Here is a 10,469-nt window from a genome sequence, read left to right as displayed (position 1 = left end):
GAAAGAAAATACAACAAAAAAAGAATCACGCAAGTCAATTTGTTTTTTCTCCAAGCTGTCACCAGTTATCCATTTTATGAGTACTTGTTTAATCTTGTGTTTTATCAAAGCGATTTAAGTTGCTAGAGTAACCAGGTAACAATGTCAGGACGCAAAACAGGTGTGTGTTATATGTAGGGAAAGTTCCAGTAATAATGTTGATGTGTAAAATACTCAGAAGAGCCTTTAATTCAAAGGCTTGAATGTGCTGCAATTAGCCATTGTTTTCGACTGGAAATTTAGTGAACGTTTTTTTAGCCCATTTTTGTGTTTGAGGGAAGTTTCTTTATAAATTATATAAAATTATGGAAAATATAAGCAAGGTTTTTTTAGGGCTCTAAACACATGTGGTTCACCAGAAAATGGCTTCTGAATTCAATATTGCCTTGTATTAATAAATAAGTTGTATGCCAGTGAAATATGTGTCAAATGACTCTTGTACATTATAAATTCAATGATTTGAAAAGCTTTCAACCTATTCTTTCCATCTGGTGCATATTGGCCTGATAAATGCATTTGTAGTAAATGTTAGCAATATTACCTTGTATATTGTATGCTAGTGAAGTATGTGTCAAATGACTGTTCTACATTATAAATTCAATTATTTCAAAAGCTCTAGTTTCAAATCACTCTTTCCAGCTGGTGCATTTTGGCCTGATAAATAAATGCATTTGTGGTAAAATTCACTGTCAGGACTTACTAGACCATAGCAAGGACTGCTTGAAATTCCGCCATCAAATTGCAGCCTCTCTCTGTGCCCTTTTTGTCTCGCCAAAATGTCGGGGAAGTTTCATTTGTTTGGCCTAATTGTTTCCTGGAGCAATTTCATGGTACTGTTGATCCGTATTGACTTGGCCAGATGGTTCGTACAAGCAGTCAGCTGCTGTAGGTTCTCTTGCAAATAGTGCCGTGTACCTAAACCCACATTTAGGTTCAGGTCCGGATTCAAGTCTAGAGGTTTAGGTTCAGTTCCGGACTCGTAAGTCTGGAACTAAACCCCATAGCATATACAAAATTGCATGTTTTCAATGTTGTTTGGGCAAAATTTGTCCACATAACATGGAGGCCGATACTTGACGATGCCCGATGGCAATGTTTTCCTCATTTTGCAGCACAGATTTTGGAAGGTTTTAGGTGGTTTGGAAAGAAAAGGGGTATGTGAAATGGTTTTTTTTTGGTAATAAGTCCGGACTCAGTTCTTGACTTTTAGTTTTTTTTGGACTTGAACCTAAACATTCTTACAAGTCCGGATCCAAGTCCAGTGAACCGGTACACAGCACTACTTGCAAACAAGATGTTAAAATTTGTGGTGGGAAAATTTCACCAGAAACACGAGATATTTTGTCCACGAATCTCTTCCACCATCCCTGCATTGAAGGTTGGTACCTACGGTTTAGTTTTAAGTCTAAATGAGTAACGGTTCTTACAGATTTTCATGTATTTTTGTATGAAATCCTACTATGTTGTTGCTATATAGTGATTGGCATGTATAGTGGAGCTTTAAATTAAAGGGTTTTGAGTTACTGCATTCTGGATTGGAAGAATTTTTGTTCTATTTTGGGCTGAATTGTTTTATAAAGAGAAATTAGGTTGTTACCTTTTTGAGGATTTGAATTAAAGAGTAGGTGAAAAACATTAAGTTGTAAAACTGAATTACCAGGTTGTTTGAAGGTTGTATAATTTGATGCGGTCTGTGTTATTTGATGTAGTACAAAGAAGAATTTAAAATGATGTACAAAGAAGGATTTCATACAAAAACTCATGAAAATCTAATAATTTCATGTTTGTCTCACTACCAGGATGTCTAAGCTTTTTTTGACATACAGTTTTACATTCTTTATTTCTGCTCTCTTCCAGAATGTGGCAGAAAATGCAGAAGAGTATGACTTTGAGAACTTCGGCTTTGAAGACCAAGAAGAAGATAATGAGTGAGTGATATCATAATATTTTTTCTCTTAGCTAGAAATATGTCACAATGTTAATTGTAAACTTTAAAAAGTTTACACTTCATAATTATTATATACACTGTAAAATTTGACGTTACCATTACTATTCTTGCAAGAAAGCTTATGGATTTCAAGGACTAATTTAGATGTTTTGCCAAGATGTCATGGCCAGTTGGTATAATTTAATGTTGGTTTTGTGTCTTCTTCATTTGCAGACCACCAAAATCAGCCGATGGTCCAACAAAGAGTGGTAAAACAGAAGCAGGTAAGTTTTGGAGAATAGTTATGTTATTGTTATCAAGTGATCATTGGCAAAAGCCTGTATTTTACATTGCCAAGTACAAATGCATCAAAAGCTTTCTGCATATTATTTGCTTTTACTGTTCTTCCAAGGCCGATAATGTATTGAAAGAACTTCTGTCAGAACATCTGCAATGGAATGAAAAATATCCTTCATATTTTCAAAACTAATATGTTGAAGTATTTTCTTTCCTTTTCCAAACAAAATTATGCTTGCTAAATGATCGTCTTCATGATTTTCAGGGTCCCAAGAAAAAGTTGGTATCAAGCCTTTGCCTTCCCAGAATTCCCCTGTCCTTCCGCGACTTCCGAAGGAAAATGGCTTACCGGAGAACGAGGAGCTTGAACTAGAACTTTCCACGGCCAGAAAACAGAAGATCCGCCGGAAACGAAGAACTCGGGAGTACGGTACGGGGAGACACGACTTGGACTCAGACCAGAGTACGGACGACTACACACCGACGAGTGTGCTCGGCGCCGTACGCAGGTTTGAGACCAAAGCGTCGGATCCGTACAGTAAGTCTCCACCTCGCGTGCCGCCTCGGAGAAAGCCGAGAATCGCGGGTAGGGGGAAGGGCATCGAAGCGAAGTTAGACCGCGTTTTCAGCCAGGAAAACAGGCCGGACGCCAGCGAGGAAAACACGGAAGAAGTCTCCACCGTTTCGCCACGTAATTCCACCAGTTCTGATGTCAGCGTGTCTCAATTTAGAGAGCTAGAAACAAACAACAACAACAACAGCAATGTAGTCAGGAAGGGAAGGACTAGAGACAAACCAGAAGTGTCTTCTACACAGACCAAACATCCATCCAGAACTACAGAGGATGGAAAACATTCTGCACTGAATGGAAACTCTGACATGCAGTTGGTTGCTAGGCGACACGAGTTGATTGACATTGAGGAGGAGCTGTTAAAAGAGCCCTCCAAACTTGAGATTGAGAAAATTTTCCCGCCGGAAAATCTCGAAGTTCCCAGACCGGCGTCCGGGAACCAGTCCAGCGAGGACACACTTTGCAGTGACGACGGGAAAAATCGCGACACGTCGCCCGAAGGTAACCAGGCGGCGACGCCCACGCCGACACCAAAGGATTGTGGGAGTGAAGCAAAGCATGCTGGGAGTGTTCCAAAGCCCAAGCTGCTGTCTGAGCGGATGTGGGAAGTCTGGCGAGCGGGCTGGGACGGTAACCTGGCCGATCTGGTGAGGCATCTCTCTCTCTCTCTCTTGTTGACCTTGTAGGTTTGCGCCTACTCTGTTCCAACAACTAGAACGAAACTAGATCTTGATACTTGATGCTTTATTGGGATATCCATTAGTCAACTAATCTTCCTGGATTCCAACAGTGACACAATGCAAAACATCACACAAACTTCACAATCATACACTACAGTATGCAGTATGCAGCACTGGTTGTCTTTTGGCTGTTGATAAACAGTAGAAATGTGATGGTATGAAGTATGTTGAAAAAGTTGTTATAGTTGTCATCAGGCAAAATTTTATTTTGGATTTTGTCACGAAAATCCTCAAATGCATGCCTTCATGTAGTTTTAAGTTGCAGATTGCCCAATCCTTGACTTGACATCAATGAATCTGACCCTGTGTCCTTTCAGCAATATCACCTTGGTGAGAAACCGTTTGCGATGCGTGATGATGGCGGGGACACCATCCTGCACACGGTGGTGGCGCGGGGTCACATGGCCTGCCTGCACTGGCTGGCGGGGGGACCGTGTTCCGACCTTGTGTTAGCCGAGAACGAAGACGGAGACACTCCAACAGCCGTGGCAGCTAAGGTAACTCTTACTTGTCATGCATTTATTCAGATGGTACGATCCAAGATGGCTGACCTTTGATGTCACAAATCAAAATGGCAGCATCCATGGACTGGAGGGTAAAACAGAATACTGTCATTCACAGTTATTAACTGTAGCAAAACTTCTTGGTCTAAGAACAATGGAGATGTTCATGGAACTATATATATATAGCTATGTGTTCACGGTGGTGGCAGGTGTAGGATGAAGAAAGTTGGCAAATTCTTTGTTAACAGTAATGATATCGATAAGTTTGTTTGATCTACATACAAATATTTTATGATCAAGGCAGTTAAAGAAATGCAATACCACTACCAATTGCTAGATGTCCTTCCTGCACTGTGAATCTGGTGTGTTACGCCTTTAAACATGTATAATACTTGTCCCTCTACCCCACAGTATGGGCAGCTGGAGTGTCTACGGTGGCTTGTTTGCGAGACGCCGGCAGCCAGGGAACTAAGACTCATGGGAGACAGACAACCTCTCCTGCATCAAGCAGCAAGATATGGGCAGGTCAGCGTTCTTAACAGATTTAACTTTTTCACAGCATAGGGGTCAGGTACAGATAAACTTTCTGGCAAAGACGTGACCACTGTAGGGGGTCTGGTTTTCTCCCAGAAGAATTTTAAGACTCGTAACCCTCTGAGACATGTTATTTTCTTCCTTTGTTTTAGCATCATTAATTCTAACATCAAATTTCAATTTCTTTAAAGAATTAGGAAGGGTTATAGGGTTCCTGCTTGTTTGTGCAGTCAGGTCATAGTCTAATGAAACTGACTAACAGTAATAAGGTTTCCTCAAAAAGAAACACCCCTACACTGGTTGAAATACAGCGTAGCAGGCTAAATTGCAGCATAGGGGTCCAAATCACAGTGTAAGGGACCCCTATGCTCAAACACCAATTGGCCATATTGGCCTGGTGTTAGTTGGTACTCAGAGGCCTCCCCAGAAATTCTTAGGGGAGAGGTGCTCCCTAAACAGTTGATGAAAAATCAGCAACTTTTCTTGAAAATACTAAGAGAACATCCTAAATTTTAACATTTTGGGAGAGGAGCTAGGATTTGGGGGGGAGAGCACGCTTGCTTCATTTCTTGGGGAGAGCCCTGGTACTAATATTTTCCTAGCCTAGTGATTCCTAGTAAATGTTAAAAAAATAACCTTTGACCTTTCCCAGGAGCCCTGCTTGAGGTGGCTGTTGGGTCACATGAGGAGTCAGAATCTGGGCGTCGACCTCCAGGATCACCATGGCAACAGCCCTGCCCACGTAGCAAGCATGCACGGACATCTCACATGTCTACAGGTAAGCCTTTCTTCATCATCATCATCATCATCCAGTGCATTTTGCATCTGCAGTCGTAAGAAAAACGTCCTGCATGCTGTGTACCGGTTCGCTGGACCGATTCCGAATTTGTAAAAATGTTTACGTTTGAGTCCAAAACAACCTAAAAGTCAATAATCGATTACAGACTTATTAAAAAAAAAAAACATGTCACATACCCCTTTTCTTTCCAAACCATTTAAAACCTTACATAGATTACAAAATCTGTGCTGCAAAATGAAGAAAACATTGCCATCTGGCATCGTCAAGTGTCGGCCTCCATGTTATGTGGTCAGAGTTTTGCCCAAACAGCATTGCAAGGGTGCCAACATGCAATTTTGTATATGCCATGGGTTTAGGTCGGAACTGAACCTAAACCTCTGGACTTAAATCCGGACCTGAACCTAAATGTGGGTTGTGTACATGAAATGAATTACAGTATATGTGTCAAGATTTAATCAAGGTACCTTGTTATCCGTCCCCAGACGCTGGTAGAATACGGCGTGGACGTGTTAACAAAGAATCGTGACTGTCTGACGCCGTGTATGCTGGCTGAGAGACAGGGTCACCTGACGTGTGTCAACTATCTCATCGTGGTGGAGTCATGCTCTACCTTCTCTGAACAGGTTAGTTTGTTTGTTTGTTTGTTTGTTTGCTGCAAGCTGTATCAAAACAACCTGTATTAAAAGGAAAAGACTCTCTGCTTACATCAATGCCTGTCTGTCAAGTTACTTGTATGTAACTTGTATGCAACTTGTATGTAACTTGTATATGCAACTTGTATGTAACTTGTATGTAACTTGTATGTAACTTGTATGAAACTTGTATATAACTTGTATATAAGTCGGTGAAGGTTAGACATCCAGGTAATAAGATATGCAAAAAAACAGTTAACCAAGCAACTTAATATGATTTTGAAAATGGTCAGATGTTTCAGGTAGCATCCACTACCTTTAACTGACGGTATCACTAACGAAAATATTTTCAAAATCCTATCTAGTTGCTTGAGTAACTGCTTTTTGGTGTAACTTGTATGTAACTTGTGACTTCAATAAAGATTTTTGTATTGTTACCCACAGTTTTGTAAATACATGTAGTCGTAAGAGTTGAATAAGAGTGCTTTCCATATAGAATTGCTGAAATGTTTAAGTCTTTTGACAAAATATTTATACATAAACACACAACAAAAGTTCAGCTACACTGGGGAGTTTTCGAGATGTACTCTGTCTCTTCTTTAACCCGATTAAGATCTTGTCTTGGAGTTCCCTTGTCATGTCTTTTGTTTAACCTTGAATCTTCTGCCTGAAGGTCATCTACCTGAAGCAGTCGCTAGGCAACAAGCTCCTCCCCAACAGAACGGCGCTGGACGCACATCTTCCAGACGAGAGCCATCAGGAGATACGCAAGGTGGGATGTCATCTTCTCTTACTCTCCTCCCTTTGTCACTTATCATGGACAAAACTACTAACACAAGCTGTAAGATTCTGTACAAACAACTATGAAAGGGTTGCTAGTGTCACGGAAATGAAAACAAACCTACAGTGGGTGTCACTGGAAGACAGAAAAAAATTGTCCAGACTGTGCATGATGTAGAAGATGGCTAATAAACTGGTGGATGTACCAACTACTTAGTACCTAATACCAGCTGAGAAAAGAACAAATACTAGAGTCATACTCATACCTTCAACTTCAAGTAGTACCAGAGTTACCAGCCAAGAATTGAGGTGGTCCAAAACTTGTATTTTAACGTCAGATTTTGAAAAGAAGGGGGAGTAGTGTAACAATGGGGTTTCAAGTGCTACCAACTGACTCCTCTGACTGACCTTTTGGCCTAGCGGTTAGCGCATTGTATTTGTAAGCTCGTGGGATGGGTTCGATTCACAGGAGCCAGGGTAGACTGTACTACTTGCCCCGTTTCAAAGTACAGTGTACTAAAGCTGTGTTTATCTCCTGTGTTCCCCAGATGTTGGCAGACTACGCAGGTTTGACCCGAGAGTTAGTCCAACAGTTCCAGCAGCTCCGGGCTCCCAGCAGCCCCCAGGACCTCAGAGTACAGAAAAAGGCAGCGGATTTGCAGACACGGTTTCAGCAGCTACAACAGGGAGGGAGGCCGAGACCTGGAACAGCAAACAGCAAACTGGGGCTGGAGCCTCTAGATGTTATGAGGTAGGGAGAACTAAGGAATGATCCACTAAGTATTAAGGGGAGGGGGGTTATGCAGTGTTTCTTCTTTTCAGTCAGGAATAATTATTGTTATGATTCTCTTTTTATTATCCTGTATGTAATTTTTTCCTTGGTGCAGAATGCTTTTTGCTTCCATTTTTATAAATAAAGAAAAACATGAAAGCAATCATCCATGCTTAAAAAATTTGTACTCTTGGATATTTGCAGTATTGTTTTTTCTTAAAATAAGTACCAAAACTGCCTCATCAGTGCAATGTCTAGATTTGAACTCTTTTTTTCTTTTTCTTTTTTAAAATTGCAGACAAAGACTGTCAGAGGCAGGTCGCAGGTTAGCCGACTCCCTACCAGAGGTCACGACCCCGCGACCTCCGACTCCACCCTTCCTGCAGTCTCCTCCCAGGGTGCAAAGGCTTGTGGGAAGCCCCACGCAAAGGACTGTGGGTAACACGAGCGACCCTGACTCTAGCAGTGGAAGTAATTTGCCACTCTTGGCGGATCCGGACGAAAACTCGCCGATACATGGCAGATACGAACAAGCCTCAACAGTGACAGAACCTTTACCTTTGAGAAAAGAGGAGGCCAAACCGGTGGAAGGATCTCAGACGCAGAGAAGAGATGTGGTCGAAAGGGTCGTGATGAGGAAAGAAAATAAACCCCGAGACAAGTACGAGTCTGAGAGCTCGACAGAGCCAAATTCGCCACGGACGTTAACGATGGTGGCGCGAGCAGTGAAGTCCAAGTTCACCAGGAAAAAGAACCATTCTCCTTACAGTTCCCCGTCTTCTAGCCTCAGTAGCATGTCTTCCTTCACTGACGGAGACACCCCCGTCAGAAACGGTGCCAATGGTTTGGCCCATAGCCCCAAGAGAGCACCAGCAACCTCAGAACAGAAACCCAGGACTTCTAACTCTGCCGAGGGCTCAAAGAACTCCCCCGACGCAGCAAAAGACTCTCAACCTCCACACAGATCGAGAGGGAAAAGACCAGTGGTTGAAAAGTTAAACAGTAACGACAACCTGCACCGAATATTCGAGAAGTACAACATCAAGGGAATTCTAGAGGACCCGTCAGAAACCAATGCTAAGTCATTTGGCGGATTCCGTACGCCGCTAGAGGTAAGTGAGGTACCGGAATTGAACGTTGACGTGCACCAACCACCAATGGACTACCTTCGCCGACTACAACCTTCCGATCCTCCGCTTAACACCGAGAGTTTCGCGGAGAAAGACGATTCCCCCGCCGCCCGTAGCTCGCCTCTTCCGGGCAACGCGCGAAGTCGCAGCAGCCCGAAGAGTTCTCTCAAGGATCCGAACTCCAAACCGAAACAGCACGGACACCGCGTTACGTTCGAGGAGAAGGTTTCGCAGATCGAAGTGGAACGGTACACGGATGACGTTTCGGAACGTTCGTGGTCCAACGCCGACGACCACTCCGTAACGGTTTTACCGGGAGAGATGGGTATAGGGAGTGTACATGTGACAGAGGCTCAGGTACATTACACAGAGACAGAGGTGAAACTTAAGGATGTGTCCGACGTGTCCGGGGAAGGTGGGGACAGTGTTCACCAGGGGGAGGGACAGCGCGAGAGGGAACAGCCTGAGGGTGTACCTGCCCAGCACACAGAGGTAAAATCTTTTCTATCAAATTATATAACATTAAAACATTATACGATTAGCTTTAATTTTTTGCAATCTTGTTCTTCAGACTTAACTATATTATCATGATTTGCATGCATCACATCAACTTCAGAAAGGAAAATTGACTTTGCAGTTACAAGAAATTGGACTTATTTAGAGAAATATGCATCTTCTATAAATTGCAATATGGAACAACTGTTGCTGCAAATTGGTTTTAAAATTATAGTTTTTTCTTTGTGCAGGGATGTATTCAGTCCTTCTTTTCTTGTTTCTGCTTATAAAATCTTTTTTTTTTTTCAAATGTTTTCACAGCAGGAAGGTGCTATCCCACTACAGAACTCACTGGACTTCTATAATGTGGATGGAGACCAAGACAAACCATGGTGAGCTCATGACTTTTTTATGTGTGTACCGAAGGAAGACATACATGTATTGTTATGTTTCCCTTTGCAGGAAAACATATTGTTTTTGCTCTGTTTCTTCTTCCTCTTTTTCTGCAAACAAATAAGGTCAATGACCTACACCATGATGTCTGTCACCATAGTAACAAGTGTTGGGTTACATCATGTTGTAATTTTTTGGCACAGGAGGGATTTAGACTCCTGTCACCATATACTGTTATACATGTATCTGAATGTGTTTGAGTAAGAATTACATGTAACAGAGCAGACCATATTCAAGGTAAACATTATGCATTTGCTTTGTTGTCTTTTTTTTAGATTATTTTTATCTTACCATCCCTGTAACTTGTTTCTTTTGTCTTTTTTTTTACAAGCCAAACTCTTCCTAATACATGTATGCCTTTAATGTTGCTTTTTACATGTAAAAAATATCTGCAGTGTTTGGATTGGCAAAGATGCATTTAGCAATTTTTACTGTTCAAGATTGTGAGGTAACATCTAGCTATAACTATTAACAACTATGGTTTTATTTTCTGACAATTGTTTGCATTTTTACTTCTTCAGGTATGAAAGTTCTGGAGACGAGGGTGAAGAAAAATCAAACTCTCATCATTCTACGAGACAAGACCCCCCTCCCAATATAGCCCACCCTGAACCAGAACTGGAACTGGAACCTGAACAAGTTATGTACTTCTAGAACCACCACAGGGACATGTACACAATGTATGGTGCCAGTAGGGTTAGGCTTGCAAGTAGAGCTGTGTACCTAACAGGGCTCGAAATTAAAGTGGTCCAATGGCCACTGATCACTGAAATCTAGGCAGGGACAACTAAAAAGAC

At 41.8% G+C, this 10,469-nt stretch overlaps 2 protein-coding genes across 3 annotated transcripts in view; both read left to right on the top strand.

Moving 5' to 3' along the window:
* LOC109468366 (synphilin-1-like) overlaps positions 1–5,865 on the top strand; it is a 21,055-nt gene extending 15,190 nt beyond the window's left edge. Inside the window, exons 3-9 of the mRNA XM_019766616.1 lie at positions 1,897–1,967; positions 2,201–2,250; positions 2,529–3,481; positions 3,892–4,071; positions 4,489–4,602; positions 5,264–5,389; positions 5,860–5,865. Coding sequence (XP_019622175.1) covers positions 1,897–1,967; positions 2,201–2,250; positions 2,529–3,481; positions 3,892–4,071; positions 4,489–4,602; positions 5,264–5,389; positions 5,860–5,865 — 1,500 coding nt within the window. The remainder of the gene's footprint in view (positions 1–1,896; positions 1,968–2,200; positions 2,251–2,528; positions 3,482–3,891; positions 4,072–4,488; positions 4,603–5,263; positions 5,390–5,859) is intronic.
* A 29-nt stretch (positions 5,866–5,894) lies between these two features.
* LOC109469022 lies at positions 5,895–10,453 on the top strand. Of its 2 annotated transcripts, none has more exons than XM_019767412.1 (6): positions 5,895–6,033; positions 6,716–6,814; positions 7,371–7,573; positions 7,893–9,216; positions 9,544–9,611; positions 10,194–10,453. In XM_019767412.1, the coding sequence occupies exons 1-6, from the start codon at positions 5,953–5,955 to the stop codon at positions 10,324–10,326; spliced, it is 1,908 nt and encodes a 635-aa protein (XP_019622971.1). In that variant the 5' UTR covers positions 5,895–5,952; the 3' UTR covers positions 10,327–10,453. The 2 variants fall into 2 exon arrangements, with proteins under 2 accessions (XP_019622971.1, XP_019622970.1); XM_019767411.1 differs by having other exon boundaries at positions 9,541–9,611.
* The last annotated feature ends 16 nt before the right edge of the window (positions 10,454–10,469 follow it).

This window comes from Branchiostoma belcheri, unplaced genomic scaffold (assembly GCF_001625305.1).
Source record: "Branchiostoma belcheri isolate BF01 breed outbred unplaced genomic scaffold, Haploidv18h27 scaffold2, whole genome shotgun sequence".
NCBI lineage: Eukaryota > Metazoa > Chordata > Leptocardii > Amphioxiformes > Branchiostomatidae > Branchiostoma > Branchiostoma belcheri.
Note: the sequence above shows the minus strand (reverse complement) of the source record. Positions and strands in the feature narration are given on the sequence as shown.